Source organism: Lactuca saligna, chromosome 7 (assembly GCF_052625555.1).
Source record: "Lactuca saligna cultivar CGN05327 chromosome 7, ASM5262555v1, whole genome shotgun sequence".
Taxonomy (NCBI): Eukaryota; Viridiplantae; Streptophyta; class Magnoliopsida; order Asterales; family Asteraceae; genus Lactuca; species Lactuca saligna.
Genome location: NC_136423.1, coordinates 29473251 through 29494071, shown reverse-complemented (window position 1 = coordinate 29494071; position 20821 = coordinate 29473251). Strand labels below are relative to the sequence as shown.

The 20821-nt window shown below is 39.1% G+C and overlaps 1 protein-coding gene across 1 annotated transcript; it reads left to right on the top strand.

Annotated features, from left to right (window-relative positions):
* Positions 1-757: 757 nt before the first annotated feature.
* On the top strand, positions 758-1563 carry LOC145006783 (uncharacterized). Its single transcript, XM_078965836.1, has 2 exons — positions 758-856; positions 1093-1563. Exons 1-2 carry the CDS (start codon positions 758-760, stop codon positions 1561-1563), a joined length of 570 nt encoding a protein of 189 aa, XP_078821962.1.
* The last annotated feature ends 19258 nt before the right edge of the window (positions 1564-20821 follow it).

Genomic DNA, 20821 nt, shown 5'->3' with positions numbered 1-20821 from the left:
TCGAAACTCGACTATCCAGGTCAACTTTTCTCTGTGCAGCATGAAAACCGACGAAAGAATGATTCAATGCAAAACATAAGATAAGTTTTTTAACCCCAAAAGAGATACCACATTGAAAATCATGTGGTGAGTGCATGCAAGACACTTGAACAAGTTTTGGATCCGAATAAAGCTAATATTAGGGTAGACAATGCATTACGAAGATCTACCTCAAGTGTTCATGGAATTTATAATGAAGAAGCATTGCCATCTGACCACTTTGACAACCTAATATTTGCAAACATCGGAAACAACAAAGCTTCAGCCACATTACAATCTAGTAAGTCATACTTCCCTTAAACGTGATATAATAAAACTGAATGACGCAAAAAAAATGATTTTAGGTCTTAAAATTTATCAATACAGTGTGTCCTTGACATGTGACATTTGAAGTACTCCACATGGTCCGTCGAATTCGTTTCTTGTTGTTATGACTCATTGGTTTGGCCAATAATATTGGCTAATAATGAAATGAACAATTGTGTTTGATTCATTGGTATATTGTTAGCGAATCGTCAGGCTATGGTTATTGATTCAGTTGTTAATTCAGAGCAATCAACTTTTATTAAGAGCCGACAGATTCTTGATGGCTCTCTGATGTTGAGTGACATCATTGCTCATTTTAAGGGGTGTAAAAAGAAGTTTATGGCGTTTGAGGTGGATTTTGAAAAAGCATGACTCTCTCTCCTGAGATTTTCTTTTCCAAGTAATGCATAAGATGGGGTTTAGTGATGTTTGGTGCAATTGGATTAGAGCAGCTTTAAGCACTTCTAGACCTTCAGTTATTGTTAATGAGGCTCCCATAGATGAATTTGAGGTTCAAAAAAGTCTTCGTTAAGGAGATCCTTTATCTCCTTTCTTATATGTTTTAGCTATGGAAGGTTTTCATGTTGGTTTGTTAGAAGCTAGCAGATCTGGGGTGTTTAAAGGTGTTCTTATTAGAGATTTTGGCTTAGAAATTTCACATCTCTTATATGCTGATGATAGATTCTGGCTTAATAATTTCACATCTCTTATATGCTGATGATGCAATTTATTTTTTGTGATTGGGAGGTTGAAAACGCTAGAAAAATTTTACGTATGCTTAAAGTTTTTCTCATAGCTTCCGACTTGAAAATTAACTTATCTAAATGTAAGTTAATCGAGGTTGGAGTGGATTTTGAGCATGTTCGAGGCGTTGTTGATATGTTGGGTTACAGTGCTATCCGACTTCCTTTTTTGTATCTTGGGGTTACTGTGGGTGATAACATGAATAGAGTTGCTTCTCGGAAACCTTTGATTGACAGATTTGTCAACAAACTTTCTACTTGGAAGGCTAAGCTTCTTTCTATTGGTGGTCGTCTGACTTTGATTAAAGCTATTATGGGTAGTATTGTTATTTACCCTATGTCTATATTCAAGGTCCCAAATACAATTATTAAACTTCTTGAAGTGCTTCGTGCTAGATTCTTTTGGGATTCAGATATTGGTGAAAGAAAAATACATTGGGTAGTTGGGAATAGTGTTCTTAATTCTAAGGATTAAAGTGGTCTTGGAATTAGTAGTTTGATTGATTTTAACGGGGCTTTACTTTTTCGTTGGAGGTGGAGATATTTACAATACCCAAACTCGTTGTGCGCAAGGGTGGTGAATATTCTTCATGGTTCGGTCATAGGAGGTTCTTGAGGCTATTTTTGTGCTGGTGGTTTGAGTCCTTGGCTGAACATGACTAGATGTTTTGCCCGTTTGAAAGACAAAGGTCTTAATTTAGAAGGTTATTTTCGTAACTAGGTGGGTAATGGGTTAAAAACTCGATTTTGGCTTGACACTTGGATTGGAACGAGTCTGTTAAGGATCAATTTCCTAGAATTTTCATGCTTGATCCTTCTCCAGGGGCGTTGATTGCTGATCAGAATTCCTCAGATAAGTTATTGGATGTGTTTGGTAAATTACCTAGACCGGGAGTCACTAATACTCAATGGATTGAGTTATGTTCTATGTTGCAAAATTATGTGTTTTTAGAGGCCCCTGATCGTATTGTGTGGGATCCAGATGTGAATGGAGTTTTCTCGGTTTCTTCTTCCAGAAAATTATTGATTCCTTCTTGTTGACCGGATCTAATATCGTCACTAGATGGAATAATCTTATCCCCATAAAGGTTAATATTCTTATTTGGAGAATTGAGAGGGATAGAATCCCTACCCGGTTAAACCTTAGATATAAACGAATGGATCTTCATTCTTTGTTGTGTCCTATTTGTTCTCAAGTTGGAGAATCCACTGAGCATTTGTTTGCTTCTTGTTGTCTTCTAATGCCGATTTGGAGAAAGATTGCTCTATGGTGGAATGTGATTATTCCACATGGTTTTTCAGTTTCTTTCATTCTCAATTGGGTTGATTCTTTATCTTTTGACAAGAAAAACAAGACGAGATTTGAAGCGGTTATAGGTGTTGGAATAGTGTCTAAGGCTGCAACTATATTTGGTAAGTACTTGACCCGATTGAGCATGGTCCTTTTGGGTTGCCTTCACCATAGCAACTTGATAGGATGATTTATAATGAGAGTTGAAATATTATATGGAATAATAATATTATTTGATTAATATAAGCCATAAATTATTTAGGAATTAATTTGGTGACTTAAAGAGATCAATTAAATAGAAGGGCTTAAACTGTCAAATGTGTGATAGTTACACTTTTGGCTATAATTCCTTATGGATAATATGGTGGACGATTTTATGGCTTGGGATAGACCTAAAATCGTCCAAGGGTTATCATGAAGGGATTAGGATTGCTAAGGGCTTAAGTTATCCAATTAGGGTTTAAAGGTAAAACCCTAGGAGCCTTACAAGTATAAATAGACCCTAGGGGTCATGGAAATCGACACTCTTGTTGCTAGAGAAACCCTGGCCGATTTCTAAGTCCTTCCCAACTCTCTCAAATCATCCTCTTGCTAGTTGGTGTTTGTAAGCCATTAGAGGAGTGACAATTGTGAGTCTAAAGCTCCAAGAACAAAAGAGATCAAACAAGTGATTCAAGGTAAACTTATAACTCTAATTTCTCAATGTTATTATGCTAGAATAACCATTATAAGTCTTGGATTCATGCATGTTCAATTAGAGAAACCTAGATCCAAACATTAGGGTTTGTATGTGCACATAGGAATGTTCATATGGCCAAATCCCATCAGTGGTATCAGAGCCTAGATTGGTTTCTATTGAATTGATGCATTGGTTGCTTGTTTGATGCTTGCAAAATTCGATTTTTGTGTTTCTGCCTGATGGACTCGGCGAGTCCCATAGTGGACTCGGCGAGTAGGCTAGACTCGGCGAGTCCAAGCGTCAGGAAGTGATAACTTCGGGATTTTTTGCTGTTTATCTTTAAGATACTTGCCTTTTTCATATTAGATCAATATAAATCCGATTTTATGATATATTTGAGTATATCCTTCACCTAATTGAAGATATTTATCAATTAATTAAATATTAGTTTCCTTATGTGATAATTGACTAATTATTTTAATTAAATTGGTAAATTGTTTTGCAAGAAATAATTAAATAAATCAAATATGGATAATTATGTGATTAAATGTTAATTTAAATTATTTGTTATTTGATCCTCTATGTTTTGAAAAGTTTAAAACCTACCCTCAAGTTTTGAAATTTATGTTTTGTGATTAAAAGTCTAATTTGGACAATTTAAATTTCAAACCCTAGAATTTTACAAGTTTAAAAATTCAACCCTATACTAATATAATATTACAAGATTAATATATATATATATATATATATATATATATATATATATATATATATATATATATATATAACTAAAATGCTAGTCTTACCGTTAGTAGGCCTCATTCACGAAGTCGGTCTATAAGGTAGGTATATGGTTGCTGCCTATAAAATGGCGCTTAATGGGTGTACACTCACACTCACCGCTTGCTTGATCGGTGGAGGGTCGTTAGCTGAACGGGTAGGATAGGGCAACCTCATCTCCTCATTAAAAGTATAATATGAAATACAAAGTAACTATTTTTTTTTTCAAAATTCCCAATCCTAGTTACTTTAGGAAAAGTGAATTGATGCAATCCCATGAAATTACACTTTGCACCCTTGCCAATCCACTCGCTGCTCCTATTTTGGCCAATGGGCAAGGAAGAGGCAAGAAGAGGAAGGTTCCGTCTAAGAGCCACCGCAAGGGAAAGTCCCGAGATGGTTCCTCTTCTAGTGGGACAAAAGTTGATCCCGCTAAGCCTACTTCTAACCCAAAGGAGGCAGAGTGCCACCATTGCCATAAAATAGGGCATTGGAAGCAAAGCTGCCCAGAGTACCTGCAAGCCATCAAGGAAGGAAAGATCAAGCCGTCTTTCACAGGTATATATACAATTAAATATAATGATTCATTCCATGCTATTTCTTGGGTCCTCGATACCGGGTGTGGTTACCACATTTGTTCTGAATTGCAGGGACTAAGAAGAAATAGGGATGTGGAGCTTGGAAGAATAACTCTAATCATGGGGAACAGAAGATTGTCGCATGTGACCAAGATTGGAGTGTATTCTCTAGTGCTTAGGAATGGTTTATCTTTAGTTTTAGAGTTGTACTCTAGTTACTTCATGTTGTACCTTGAGTGACGTATACTAAGTACGTTTATAACGCCTCATGAAATGTGGAGTAGAAATGTTTCTTACTCTTGCACATTTAAAATTAGTATTTGTGATGTTTTGGCTAAAATAAAGACCAACTAAGACCAATTACATGAAGTTTTATCTTGATACGAATCCAAACTAACTCTTGAATATTTGTTTGTCCATGAATGTTGCTTGACAGAGAATTTTATATGTCAAGAGGCCAATGGGATTCTATATCATCTTGAATAGTTTCAATGACTAAATAAGAATAAACCGTTTGTACATCTGGATTCCCATGTATCTTATTTTAATTATTTATTTTGAGTTTTATGGAGGGACTTAGCGAGTAGACGCTCAGACTCGCCGTGTAGGATTGCGAATTCTTGTCTGGATTAATGATCGGACTCGACGAGTCGATGCGTGGACTCTGCGAGTCCGTGCTGTAAAGTGAAACCCTAAATCTTAGGGCCCGACCCTATTTAAAGGCCCTTATGGCCGTCATTTGCGGCCACTACTCCCATGAGAAAACCCTAGAGAGAAAAGAGAGCTTAGAATGCATTTTGGAGGCTAATTCATCATCCTTTGGTGTAACCTCGCAAGAAGGAGTGAGAAAATCCAAGCTAGATCGATTGTGGAGCTTGGATCTGTATTGTTCACACTGATATTCACGTTTTGAGATACAAGTTCCTTCCCATTTCGTGTATTTGATAGATTCCTTGAGTCTAGGGTTTCCTTTGCACCATTTTGAGTTACATTGTGAAGCATATGATGTCCCTTTGGGTGTAGATGATAGATTTGGACCTTGATAGGTCCAAAAGGTCCCAAGCTTCCAGCTTTATGGGGTTTCATGTGAGCCTTGAGAGTAGAACCCCATTTTAAAGGTTATTTCTCCATTTTGGTCCTATAAGCATTGCATGAACGTAAAGTTTGAACCTTTACATGAATTTTGAGTGTTAGAAGGTTAGATCTACTAGTTGGAGAAGCAGATCTAACCTCAGAAGATCGTTGAGTGTTTTCATGTGAGGAACTCGCCGAGACCATAAGGGGACTCGATGAGTCGAGTCGGGTTGCCCCACGATTCGTGACTTATGGTAACCCGTTGAGTTTAGGGTTAACTCAGTGAGTCGAGTAAGGACCAGGGGCGAAGAGGACATGCATGGACTCACCGAGTCACACGAGTGCACTCAACGAGTCTGGTCAAAGTTTGACCGTTGATTTTTGTTGACTTTTATGGTTTGGTCAACAATTGGACTTGTGGACCATTTGAAGGGTAAAATGGTCTTTTAGCCTTCTTAGAGGACATGGAAGAGACTAGTCTAGCCTGGAAAGCCGTTATTTATTTGATATAATTGTTTATGTGTTTAGGCGGAGGCTAGATCAGTGCTTACGTGCATGAGATTATCTGAGATATCCGAGGTGAGTCTTCTCACTATACTGTACCTGGAAGGGTACATATGTGTGACCGGAAGGTCTTGTATGCTATGAGATGTATGTGCTATATGCGGTTATGTGATATGTATGTGCTATGTATGTTATGTATGATAAGGACCGGAAGGTCAAGATGATAGGGACCGGAAGGTCAGAAGGTTACAGACCGGAAGGTCGATACAAGTAGGACCGGAAGGTCTACCGGGATTCGGGACGGAAGTCCCCTGAGACACTTGGATCGGAAGATCCCACAGATTTATGGCCTGGAAAGGCGTATGTGTTGTATGTGGTATTTTGTGGAACTCACTAAGCATTTATGGTTACAGTTGTTCTGTTATGTGTTTTAGGTACCAGTGAGGATCGCGGGAAGGCGTCGGCATGATCCGTACACACTTATAGAGATTATGTTTGAGATTCCGGGAATTGTTTTGTTATGATAATAGTGGATACATTATGTTTGATATTGTTTTTGATGATTAAAAGTATTAAGTAAAAATGATAAATTGTTTTGAAAATTCACGTCGTTACAAGTTGGTATCAAAGCCTTGGTTTGAGGGATTCGGGTGCATCTTCGGGTGTATCTGAACTCAAATTGAGGATTTGATAAAGTTTTTCATAAAATGAACAATTTTTCTAAGAGAATAAAAGATTTTGAGAAAGGCAGAACGGAGTGGTGTGTACGATCAGCCAGCGCTCGAACGGTGGTTTCCCAAAATACCCTTACATTATGTGTTATGAGATATTATTGATGGGTTTTGAGCATTCTAACACTTCCTAAGTGTACATGCAACCCTAATAACCTTGGATCTATGTTTGTCTAATTTGTCATGCAAAGTTGAATTCCAAGGTTATATTCCTATCTAGCATACATGGGGAACAATTTTAACATAAAGTATAGATAGAATAACTTACCTTGTTGTTGCTTGTGTTCCTTGAAACCTTGTGAGCCTAGCACCTCAAGTGGTGATGCCTCAAATGCTTCACACAACACCAAATGCTCTTGGAAGAACTTATGAGAGTATACTCACTTCTTCAAATCGGCCAAGCCCTCTATTTCTTTTTTTGTAACCGATTTGGTGGAGATTATGCTTCTTATATAGTGTTGACACATCTAGGGTTAAACCCTAATGTGTCATGACTCTTCATTTCCATGACCCATGGGTTTGTAACTCCCATGGAGCATCCATGGAGCATCCTATGGGTGGAACCCAACTTGATGATCCATGGAGCCTTTTAGCCCACTATACAAGATATGGATGATTTACTTAATCAACCCATATATTTAATTAGTTATCTTTTGATCACTTAATTAATTCTAAATTAATTCTTGATCAAACTAATCAAATAATATTATTAATATATTAGAACTTATAATATATTAATAATCTCCAAGCGTTATTTCTCTCATTTAGTTTATCCAATTGCATGGTGCCATGCAACCCAAATGGACCATGCCGGGTCGGGTCAAGTACATACCAGAAATAGTTATGGACTTAGACACCTTATCCAACAGTCTCCCACTTGGATAAGTCTAGTAACTATTACTGCAAGTATGACTTCAGGAACCGATCGGCAATCGTAGCTCTTTACAAGGTTTCTCGAAACTTGAGAAGATGATGGTACGCCATTTAAGATAAGTGATCATATAATCCTCTGTTCTAGATATAAGTCGGACAAATACATGGAACAATGTCTTACTTATTGTCCAACATTTGTTTCCCGATTTCCGATTTGTTTGACAAAGAACTTTATTGAACACATCAATCTAGTTCTGACCGGGCCCGGTACATAGGTCAAAACAAAATCATCGAGGGGCCCAGATATCAGCTTCTAATCCAAGAAGGAACAGATAAACTTCGACTCATATGTTTGTTCTACTACTCATTGAATTACACATAAGAGCACGATTTTATAACATCGAGTTACCAATGCGTTTTTCGTACAATTAATGCATAACCAATTCGTAAGTAACAAATCATATCTCTAGGTTTAAAGACTTATATGATATTACCGTCTCACGATCACTCGAGATAGAATTCCATGAAGTGATTCCAGTGAGCGTGGGTTGAGTCCAATGCTCAGAACTTATGAGCACTCATGATTGTTGTAGCCTTGTCCCAGACCTCTACAACCAAACATGACAGTCTTGATTCATACCTACTTCCGACATATGACCGACTGTGGAGGTTTGAATAATATGTTATACCAAACAAAATTATTCTGGAAGTCAAAACATGCAAAAGAAATATAGTAAACGATCGACAAGAGATAGCAACACTTTACTCATAAATAAAACACTTTTATTCATCATCAAATGTCAATTACACTTTACAAATTTCGAGATTATCTAACTACTAAATCTAATATCATCCTTCAGCCCTATGCTCCGAGCATGCTGGAGATGCTTAACCCGAGTCAGTCCCTTCGTGAGGGGATCTGCTGGGTTCTCATCCGATGATACCCTCTTTGCCACGAGGAGTCCTTCTTCGATCCGATGTCTGATGAAATGGTATTTTCTGTCGATGTGTCTGGATCTCCCGTGATCCCTTGGTTCCTTGGCTAAGGCAACAACACTTTCACTATCACAGAAAATTTCCATCGGCTCTTTAATAGCTGGTACAACTCCAAGGTCTCCAATGAAGTTCCTCAGCCATAACGCCTCCTTTGCCGCTTCGCTAGCTGCAATATATTCTGATTCACAAGTAGAATCTGCCACTGTCTCTTGCTTGGAACTCTTCCAAGAAATTGCTCCTCCATTTAGGGTAAAGACCCAGCCCGACTGAGAGCGGAAGTTATCCCTATCAGTTTGGAAGCTAGCATCACTATACCCTACAACTCTCAAGTCATCACTCCCACCGAGGGTAAGGACCCAGTCCTTAGTCCTTCGCAGGTACTTGTGAATATTCTTTACCGCAGTCCAGTGTGCCTTGCCAGGATTCCCCTGAAACCTGCTAACCATGCTCAAGGCAAAGGCTACATCAGGTCGAGTACACGTCATAGCATACATGATCGAACCTACAGCCGAAGCATAAGGTAATCGACTCATTTCTGCTATCTCAGCCTCAGTGCTAGGGCTTTGTGTCTTACTCAGCTTGGCGCTACTCTGGATGGGCAACTCTCCTTTCTTGGAGTTTTGCATTCTGAATCTCTTCAGAATCTTCTCCAAGTAGGTACCTTGACTAAGTCCAATTAGTCTTTTACTCCGATCTCTCAAGATTCTTATCCCCAGAATATAGGCAGCTTCACCAAGGTCCTTCATAGCGAAACACTTTCCAAGCCAGGACTTTACTTCCTGCAAGGTTGGAATGTCGTTTCCTATGAGTAGTATGTCATCCACATACAATACCAAAAAGCTAACTATACTCCCACTAGCCTTGACATATACACAAGATTCATCTTCACTCCTAGAAAAGCCAAATTCCTTGACCTTTTCATCAAAGCAAAGATTCCATCTGCGAGGTGCTTGCTTTAATCCATAAATGGATTTCTCAAGCTTACACACTCTATTAGGGTACTCGTTACTGACAAAACCCTCTGGCTGACTCATGTAAACATCTTCAGCCAACTTCCCATTAAGGAAAGCGGTTTTGACATCCATTTGCCAAATTTCATAGTCATGAAATGCGGCTATGGCTAACAGAACCCGAATAGACTTAATCTTGGCTACCGGAGAAAAGGTCTCATCATAATCCACTCCAGGAATTTGAGAGAAGCCCTTTGCAACCAGCCTAGCCTTATAAGTGTGTACTTTACCATCCATGTCGGTCTTCTTTTTGAAGACCCATTTGCACCCTACAGTCTTTCGACCTGGTACATTCTCAACCAAGTTCCAAACTTGATTGTCATACATGGATTGTATCTCGCTATCCATAGCCTCTTTCCATTTAGCAGACTCGGGGCCCGCCATGGCTTCCTCGTAGCTGTTAGGGTCATCATGACTTACTAGTGTCTCATCACTAATAAGTGTCTCACCTTCTGCAGTAATATGGAATCCATAGTAATGCTCAGGTGCACTCCTAACTCTCGTGGAACGCCTCAGAGGTACAGATTCGTCAATTGGCTCAACAGGAGTTTCCTCCTCAAGTTGAGGGCTAGAGTTTGAAGTTCCTTCACCACTTGACTCTTGAATTTCTTCAAGATCAACTTGCCTCCCACTGTCTCCTTGGCTTATAAACTCTCTTTCTCGAAAGACTCCTCTTCTTGCTACAAAGACCACATTGTCACTAGGTCTGTAGAAGAGGTAACCAAAGGATTTCTGTGGGTAGCCGATGAAAATACACCTCTCGCTTCGGGGTTCGAGCTTATCATGAGTCTCGCGTCTCACGAAAGCCTCGCAGCCCCAAATCTTGATGTGGTCTAGTTTAGGTACTTTACCAGTCCACATCTCGTGAGGAGTTTTGGCAACTTTCTTTGTAGGGACTAGATTAAGGATATGGGCGGCAGTCTCTAAGGCATACCCCCAGAATGATATTGGTAGCGAAGCTCGACTCATCATGGAACGAACCATGTCCAACAAGGTTCGATTACGCCTCTCAGCCACACCATTCAACTGCGGTGTCCTGGGAGGTGTCAATTGTGAGACAATCCCACATTCCTTTAGATAGTCGAGGAACTCTGAACTAAGATACTCACCACCTCGATCGGATCGAAGCATCTTAATGTTCCTGCCCAATTGATTCTCGACTTCCTGTTTAAATTCCTTAAACTTCTCGAAAGTCTCTGACTTATGCTTGATTAAGTAGACATATCCATATCTATTGTAATCATCAGTAAAAGTCAAATAATAACGATTAGCATCTCTTGTGGCATGTTTGAATGGTCCACACACATCCGTGTGTATAAGGTCCAACAAACCTTCACCCCTTTCACATGAGCCTGTGAAGGGTGACTTTGTCATTTTTCCAAGTAAGCATGATTCGCAACTATCATTTGACTTTAGGTCAAACGACTCCAAGACTCCATCCTTTTGGAGTTGGCCTATGCGTTTCTTGCTTATATGTCCAAGACGACAATGCCATAACGATGCTTTATCCAAGTTATTATTATTAGTAGAATCAATACACAAAACATTATTTCCTAAGTTATCTACAATAGATACAGCTTCATACACACCATCACAAGGTAATGCTTTAAAATAAAGTACATTATTAAAGAAAGCATTAATCGAACCAACTTCATTATCAAACGAAAAGGTGAAACCTTGTTTGTACAATGCATGAAAGGAAATAATATTTCTTGCCATTTCTGGCGAATAACAACATTTATTCAAATCTAAATTTAACCCACTACTTAGCGATAAAGTATAAACTCCAATCTTGGTGACAGGTGTAACTTTTCTATTTCCCATGATTAAGTTTATTCTTCCTTGCTCCACATTCTCACTTCTTCCTAGTCCCTGCAAGTCACAGCAAATATGAATTCCGCAACCTGTATCAAGGACCCAAGATTTCGAATGGGGTGAGTTATTAGAAATGATAGTGTAAATACCTGCATGGTTGGGTTTGACTTTCCCATCCTTTACATCTTGCTGGTACTTTAGGCAGTTCCGCTTCCAATGAGCTTTTTCGTGGCAATAGAAGCATTCAGCCTCTTTTGGGTCAGAAGAAGGAGTAATGAAACCTTTCTTGGTTCCACTTGAAGAAGAGCCATCAAGGGTCCGAGCCTTGGTACCCTTTGAAGATCTCTTTCTCTTCCTCCCTCGACTCTGCCCGATTGCCAAGACCGGAGTTGTTTCTGGAGTAGGAGTGATAGCAACCGACTTCCCCTTAAGACCTGTTTCTGCGGTCTTGAGAAGTCCCTGAAGTTTGCTGAGGGTGACCTCTTCCTTGTTCATGTGATATGTCATGCGGAATTGATCATAGCACGATGGTAAGGAGTGCAAAATGATATCTATTGCAAGCTCCTCAGGGAAGTTCACATTGAGCTTCAGCAACCGATCCACATACCTTTGCATTTTCTGCATGTGGCTCGTGAAGGACTCTCCGTCCTTCATCATGGTTGTTATCATGGAGCAGATGACTTCGTACCTCTCTTGTCGTGCACTTTGATGGTATCTTTCCATCAAATCTTGGTGCATTTCATAAGGGTAGAAGTCTTCGTAAGACTTTTGGAGTTCAGCTGTCATGGTGGCTAACATGATGCAAGCCACCTTGGTTGCATCTCTTTCATGAGTATGAAAGTCAGCGATCTCCTGGGGAGTTGCAGTGGACTCGTCAATTTCCTTAAGCTCCTTGTCAAGGACATATTCTTTGTCCTCGTAGCGAGTAATCATCCTGATGTTTCTGATCCACTTATTGAAGTTGGATCCATCAAAGGTGACTTTCCCACATAGACTCATAAGAGTAAAGGAGCCATTAGGATTCGAGCCAGAAGCATTAGATGAAGACATCTGAAAAGAAGAACAAGTTTAGTTTAGATTTAAGAGAGTCCTTAATAAAACACCCAAATGTAATATTAAGGCTAGGACCCAATCACAATATAATATAACTTAGAAGAGGTATGCCGTAATCTAAGCTATACCATATTTGAAAGGTAGGTGAATGACGATTCACCAATTTCCACCACGAAAACCGAAATAATAAATATTTAGTTTTTATTGGTTTTAGAAATTCCTAGATTCTTTGAGATCCAATGAACTTTTCAAAGGCATGTTTCGATCTCGGGAGTGCCCTCCAGGTTTTGTGACTGGGATGCCGAGGATCACAAAACGAGGTGTGAAGTAACCATGCAAATCACTTGGTACCCTTAAAGTTTATCACTCAATCGATGTGCCGGTAAACCACACACGCTCCACCGATACTATAATAAACCTTAAGTCACCCTTTACCTACCTTGTTAAGTCCAAGTTAGTGTGTCGGTTAACCACACACGCTCCACCAACGACTCAGACAAAGTGTAAAGTGTAATTTCATGGATTAGCACCTTATTCACATTTTTCCTAAAGTAACTAAGATTGGGAATTTAATAAATATTTAGTTACTTTATATATTCATCATACTTTGAATGAGAATTTATAAGTCCTTGTCTTACCCGTTCGGCTAACGACCCTCCACCAGTCAAGCAAGCGGTGGGTGAGAATATACACCCATTAAGTCACCATTTTATAGGCAACAACCTTATACCCACCTTATAGACCGGCTTCGTGAATGAGGCGTACTAGCGGTAAGACGACTTGTTCTTATACATATATATAATTATTAAATTATCATAATATAAGTATAAGGGTTGAATTTTAACTTTTAAAATTCTAGGGGTTGGAACTAAAGTTTTAACTTAACTTTACTTGTTCCAAAACTTGAGGGCAAGTTTTGTAACTTTCAAAACTTTTCATTTCTTGTAACTTATGAGTTTAATAGAGTCATAAAATGAAGACTCTTCATTTTTATAACTCTTGTGTTTTCTTAATGGTTTTTTAACTCAAGTGACTCTTGGTTTTCCATAACTTAAGGATAAGTTATGGACTCCATTAAAACACATTATGATCAAGAATTAAACTACCAAATAGGTTACAAATAATTCCTATGATCATCTAAAACATCATAAGAACAAGAACATGAATATGAACATAATCAAAAATTACATAAAACTTTGTAATTTTGATAACTAGTTGTTGTAAATGAATTAGCAAAACATTACACCACCAAAAACAAGTTTATATTTACTAAAACAGTTTAGGGTAATGTTTCTAATTCATTTTCCAGCAACTGAATCGAAATTCTGCACTCATTCGACCCTACTCGCCGAGTGCATGAACATGACTCGCCGAGTTGGTTGAAGATACACATGGACTCGGCGAGTCCCCCCTATGGACTCGGCGAGTCCGATCGCAGACAGCAAATTTTCGATTATGTTTTCAACTTTTAAGAACAAATAAGAACAAACAAGCCTAGGCTCTGATACCACTGATGGGTTTTGAGCATTCTAACACTTCCTAAGTGTACATGCAACCCTAATAACCTTGGATCTATGTTTGTCTAATTTGTCATGCAAAGTTGAATTCCAAGGTTATATTCCTATCTAGCATACATGGGGAACAATTTTAACATAAAGTATAGATAGAATAACTTACCTTGTTGTTGCTTGTGTTCCTTGAAACCTTGTGAGCCTAGCACCTCAAGTGGTGATGCCTCAAATGCTTCACACAACACCAAATGCTCTTGGAAGAACTTATGAGAGTATACTCACTTCTTCAAATCGGCCAAGCCCTCTATTTCTTTTTTTGTAACCGATTTGGTGGAGATTATGCTTCTTATATAGTGTTGACACATCTAGGGTTAAACCTTAATGTGTCATGACTCTTCATTTCCATGACCCATGGGTTTGTAACTCCTATGGAGCATCCATGGAGCATCCTATGGGTGGAACCCAACTTGATGATCCATGGAGCCTTTTAGCCCACTATACAAGATATGGATGATTTACTTAATCAACCCATATATTTAATTAGTTATCTTTTGATCACTTAATTAATTCTAAATTAATTCTTGATCAAACTAATCAAATAATATTATTAATATATTAGAACTTATAATATATTAATAATCTCCAAGCGTTATTTCTCTCATTTAGTTTATCCAATTGCATGGTGCCATGCAACCCAAATGGACCATGCCGGGTCGGGTCAAGTACATACCAGAAATAGTTATGGACTTAGACACCTTATCCAACAATTATGTGTTATGATATGTTATGCTAAGTAGTCTAGGTATTTATATTAGGACTAGAGTGGCCTGATTTGTGATGCCTTAGCCTAGGAAGATTTCTACTTCTATAAGATGCTTGCAAGTGAGTAAGTAGCAGTGAGGGGCTACGAAAGGTTTACCGAGGGGTAGCCTATGCTAAAGAGAAGTAGAGTACTTGTGATCTGGGATCCAAGGAGGAGGACTTGGGGTGAATATTAATACGGTATGGACGGTAGTATAGGGCCCGTACTACTGAAGACACTGAATCAGTGCGCAGCCCAAGTAAGAATCCTTTGGGTACTAGGGAACAAGTAGGGTTGAGTTATCGAGTGCTAATATGTTCGAGCGAGTCTTTGATATTTTTATGTTGTATTTCAAAGACATCATGTTTGGGACACGCCATAGACCTGAGATGAGCAGTGTGAGTGACGAGGAGCTTCGTAAGATGATCTACGATGAGGTGGCAGCGACGATTCGAGTCAAGATTCTGGAGATCTTTGGGTCTATCAAGACCACATTGATTGAGACTTTCGATGAGCGGTACATAGTGGTAACTGAGGCTGTAGCTACTGCAGCTGTGGCTGCTGCCAGGCCTCAGGGAGGTGACTCATTGTTGTTTCGGGAGTTCAGCAACACGAAGCCACCAAAGTTCGATGGGATGCAGGATCTGATCGCTGCGATGAGATGGATTTCTGATATCGAGGGATGCTTCTACACGTGTTCATGTCCGGAGCATCTGAGGGTACAATTTGCGTTGAACCAGCTCCACCTGGGAGTGAAGGATTGGTGGAAGTTCGTGACGACGAACTTTACTCTTGCAGAGCTTTTAGAGGTGACCTGGGAGAGGTTCACCACCATATTCAGAGACGAGTATGTTCCCCCGGTGGAGAGGGAAAGATTGGCCCAGGAGTTTTTGACCCTCAAGCATGGTACTGATTATGTTACTGTGATTACCAGGAAGTTTCATGAGAGGGTGATGTTCTGCTCTGAGCAGGTGTCTACCGAGCAGGCATGCATGAGCTGGTATTTGGTCATTTTGAGGAGGGATATTTGGGAGTTCGTGTCGAAATCGACTTACTGGACATTTTTCGAGCTCTAGGAAAATGCTCAGAAGAGGGAGATCAAGTTGGAGACTCAGGCCAAGGAGGAGGCCGAGTCTCAGGGGAAGGATCGGCAGCAGACACAGTCTTAGCTGACAGACAAGCGGGCAAAGCCCACCGATTCGAGATCTGGAGGCCAGAAGGGCCACACTTATGGGAAGTGTGGCAAGGGACACGATGGGGTTTGCCGATCAGGTGCTTGCTACAAATGTGGCAAGGAGGGGCATATAGCCAAGGATTTCCCCAAGGGATTTATGTTTTGCTTTCGTTGCAACCAAACGGGCCATCGGAAGACCGAGTGTCCACAACTGCTGTAGGGCTCAACTTAGGGGTATGTGCGAGTTACTGAGGGACAGCCAGTGAAGGCTGAGGCACTGAAAGCTCGCGGGAGAGCTTTACAATTGACAGCAGAGGAGGTCCGCGCAGCGCCCAATGTCGTGGCTGGTACGTATTATTTCATTTATTTATGCTGAATTGTGATGCGATGCTTATTTTATGATATGCGCAGGTACTTTTCTTGTGAATTTTGTACCTGATTTGGTGTTATTTGACTCGGGTGCGAGTCGGTCATTTGTGTCTTTAGTGTATAGTCATCACATCACTATCTGGCGGGAGGCATTGAGTCAACCTCTATGAGTTTCTATAACTGACGAGCGAGCGGTGTATGCTACGAGGGCAAAGTCTGATTCTAGTGGGCGAGAATTGTAACATCCGGATTCCCAAGTATCTTATTTTAATTATTTATTTTAAGTTTTATGGAGGGACTCGGCGAGTAGATGCTCAGACTCGTCGAGTAGGATCGCGAATTCCTATCTGGATTAATGACCGGACTCGACGAGTCGATGTGTGGACTCGGCGAGTCCGCGCTGTAAAGTGAAACCCTAAATCTCAGGGTCTGAGCCCTATTTAAAGGCCCTTATGGCCGTCATTTGCGGCCACTACTCCCATGATAAAACCCTAGAGAGCAAAGAGAGCTTAGAGTGCATTTTGGAGGCTAATTCTTCATCCTTTGGTGTAACCTTGCAAGGAGTGAGAAAATCCAAGCTAGATCGGTTGTGGAGCTTGGATATGTGTTGTTCACACTGAGATTCACGTTTTGAGGTACAAGTTCCTTACTATTACGTGTATTTGATAGATTCCTTGAATCTAGGGTTTCCTTTGCACCATTTTGAGTTAGAATGTGAAGCATATGATGTCCCTTTGGGTGTAGATGATAGATTTCGGCCTTGAGAGGTCTAAAAGATCCCAAGCTTCCAGATTTATGAGGTGTCATGTGAGCCTTGAGAGTAGAACCCCATTTTAAAGGTTATTTCTCCATTTTTGCTCTTATAAGCATTGCATGAACGTAAAGTTTGAACCTTTACGTGACTTTCGAGTGTTAGAAGGTTAGATCTACTAGTTGGAGAAGCAGATCTGACCTCAGAAGATCGTTTGAGTGTTTTCATGGGAGGAACTCGCCGAGTCCATAAGGGGACTCGATGAGTCGAGTCAGGTTTCCCTGCGATTCACGACCTATGGTAACCCATTGAGTGTAGGGTTAACTCAGCGAGTCGAGTGAGGACTAGGGGCGAAGAGGACATGAATGGACTCGCCGAGTTACACGAGTGCACTGGACGAGTCTGGTTAAAGTTTGACAGTTGAATTTTGTTGACTTTTAGGGTTTGGTCAACAATTAGACTTGTGGACCATTTGAAGGGTAAAATGGTCTTTTAGCCTTCTTAGAGGACATGGAAGAGACTAGTCTAGCTTGGAGAGCCGTTATTTATTTGATATAATTGTTTATGTTTTTAGGCGGAGGCTAGATCAGTGCTTACGTGCATGAGATTATCTGAGATATCCGAGGTGAGTCTTCTCACTATACTGTACCTGGAAGGGTACATATGTGTGACTGGAAGGTCTTGTATGCTATGAGATGTATGTGCTATATGCGGTTATGTGATATGTATATGCTATGTATGTTATGTATGATAAGGACCGGAAGGTCAAGATGATAGGGACCGGAAGGTCAGAAGGTTACGGACCGGAAGGTCGATACAAGTAGGACCGGAAGGTCTACCGGGATTCGGGACGGAAGTCCCCTGAGACACTTGGATCGGAAGATCCCACAGATTTATGGCCTGGAAAGGCGTATGTGTTGTATGTGGTATTTTGGGAAACTCACTAAGCATTTATGGTTACAGTTGTTGTGTTATGTGTTTAAGGTACCAGTGAGGATCGCGGGAAGGCATCGGCATGATCCGTACACACTTATAGAGATTATGTTTGAGATTCTAGGAATTGTTTTGTTATGATAACATTAGATTTATTATGTTTGATATTGTTTTTTATGATTAAAAGTATTAAGTAAAAAATGAAAATTTGTTTTAAAAATTCAAGTCGTTATACCTTTTAAAAATCACTAGCGCACGACCGAAGGTTGACGACCTATCGTGTTGACATATTCTTGTTTTTGTGCCCATTACAGTTAAGTTGACTATGCATGTGAGTTCTATGAGTTATCATTTGATTACATAAGGCAAAGCACCTTGGTCATTGAAAGTACATTTATCTATATGGGTGACCTGCCCAGCAACTTGGAAGCAATGGTAGACCCTTATGCTACTGGTTGGCAAGAAATTAAGAATAAGCAGGTTCAGTCCACATGAGTTTGAATTTTTCATAAACCTTGTCATATGATAGTGGTTAAAAATGACAAATTCACATGGATAGGAACACATACACCTTAAAATCTAAGTGGTAAGAGGTTTTTCTCTACTTCATGAAAATGATTGTGAGGAAACGCTTCCAATAGTGGATTTTAAAAGGATTAGAGTTAGTAGGTGTGATGATTGAGTTCTCAAATTCTACTATGATTACGGAATCCTTTTTCATAGTTTGAGTTGTGAGAAATGGCATATAGTTTGAACATTTGTGACTTGTCGATATAAATTCTGAAAAGTTTTAGCACGTAAGATATCTAATGAAAGGTGTATGAGCTTGAGAAGTCTAGATGAAGACTTATCGAAACACCACGTATCATAAATCTGAACTTTGGTAAAAAAGTCAATAGGTATTGATTTCTAGAAGTCAATTCGATTTCTGGATACGTGTCAAAGCTAGTGGGAGCATAATTGTTATGCTGATAAGAAAATGATTATTATACCAGTGGGAGCATGATTATTATGTCAACTGTTGCAAGTTAGCAATACTATTTATAGGAAACAAAGTTCTAAATTTGCAAAGTCACTGAATTTGGAAATTGTTTTGCTATTGTAAGGCTTAAGGGAGAGAACATTAATACTTCATTTCAAATCTAAAAGTTTAGATTGAAATTTTAATAGAACTTGGTCATGAACGTCTATGAATGTCCTATGGAAGTGTTTCAACATAGGTAATTTTATATATGGAAATATTGTAGCAAAAGACTTAATAAGTATCATGTCTTTATGTAAGACATTATGTATCGAATCCCATATGCTTCGAATATAGGACTGATAACATATGCTATAATATCCACTCATTATGGTTTTCCAAATGCCTATGGCATTAAGAGGGAAAAAGGACCAGAACCGGATATGACTAAAGTTGCTAAACAACTATCAAGGACAATCTAAGGTTTACCGAAGATTGGTTGCTTGTGGACAGTTGGAAGTATAGTAATGGATGGACCATATTGATATAATTCTTAATGGATAGGATTCTATTAAGAATTGATAGTCATATGGGAATATGGAAATATTTCCATAGTGGGAGTTGGATATTGAGATATATGTGCGAGTTAGAAACTTTAATGCAAGAAGGATGTTAGAGGAATGCTCTTTGAATGTGAGAGTTCATTTTTGGGAAACTGTATTGTAACAATCTTAAATGGAATGCTTTGTAATATCATTGGCCAAGGCTCTGTGACTTTGGAGCCTCGACATTACATGAAAGGTTAGACTCTAACACATTTTATTAGTGGCAATAAATTATATTCTTACACTTATAATAAGGATTAGGGAATTGTGAAAGGAGCATCATTGCAAATGTGTTCAATTGATCTATTGCACAAAGGAATAACCATAGATAAACATAGTGTCCATGCTTGGAGCATGGGATGAATACTATTTTAATTCAAGTATTTAGTTGATTGATCGAAACATTATACAATGAGTAAGGTCTAATTAACATGGAGATTAAATAATAAGTGTTTTATTTATATTCAAAAGTTTTGAGACCATATTGAGTTAGGTTATTCTTGCGTTTCATTTCTCATGTATTACTTCCTGAATAACTAGGTTATTCAAACATCCACAGTCAGTCCTACTTTGGAGGTAAGTAGTGAATTAAATTGACATGAATGTGACTGTAGATTGTCTAAGTGCTTAGACATAGAAAAATTTTACTGCAATGTTCATGAGTATTCCTGAAATAAGAATTTGAGTATTGGATAAAACCGACGCTCATTTGAATCACTTCATGGATTTTATCATGAGTGATTATGAGACGATAATATCTTATATTCTTGAAATGGTGACATATAGTTGTTTTTTTTTTGCAAGTCAGTTGCGCATTGATAATATGTAAATGCATCAGTAACTTGATGCTATAAAATGTATTGTTGTGTGTGATTTGATGAGTAAATAGTACAAGCATATGAGTTGAAGTTTATCTGTTCCTTTTATCCTTAATGGGATAAAAGCGATATGTGTGGGCCCCTCGATGATTTAGTGATGACATCCTAAGCTCTTGCCGAACCCTACACTAAGTTGATGTGTTCAATTGTAGTCCGACCCAGCCGTCATAAATCGAAAGTCGGGAAACAAACCTTGGACAGAGAGAATGATTATAATCCATGCCTCATGTCTATACGATATCTTGTAGAATGGATGAATATTTGATCACTTGTCTAAAGGATGTGTTACTGATTCGATCAGAGTTCTACAACGGCTTTTGAAAGCTACGAATGCTGATCAGATTCTGAAGTCATACTTGCAATAA

Coding starts and splice junctions, on each gene's coding strand:
- LOC145006783 (XM_078965836.1), top strand. CDS start 758: ATGGGGTTTAGTGATGTTTGGTGCAATTGGATTAGAGCAGCTTTAAGC. Junction 857..1,092: donor CTCCCATAGATGAATTTGAG/GTTCAAAAAAGT, acceptor TGTGATTGGGAG/GTTGAAAACGCTAGAAAAAT.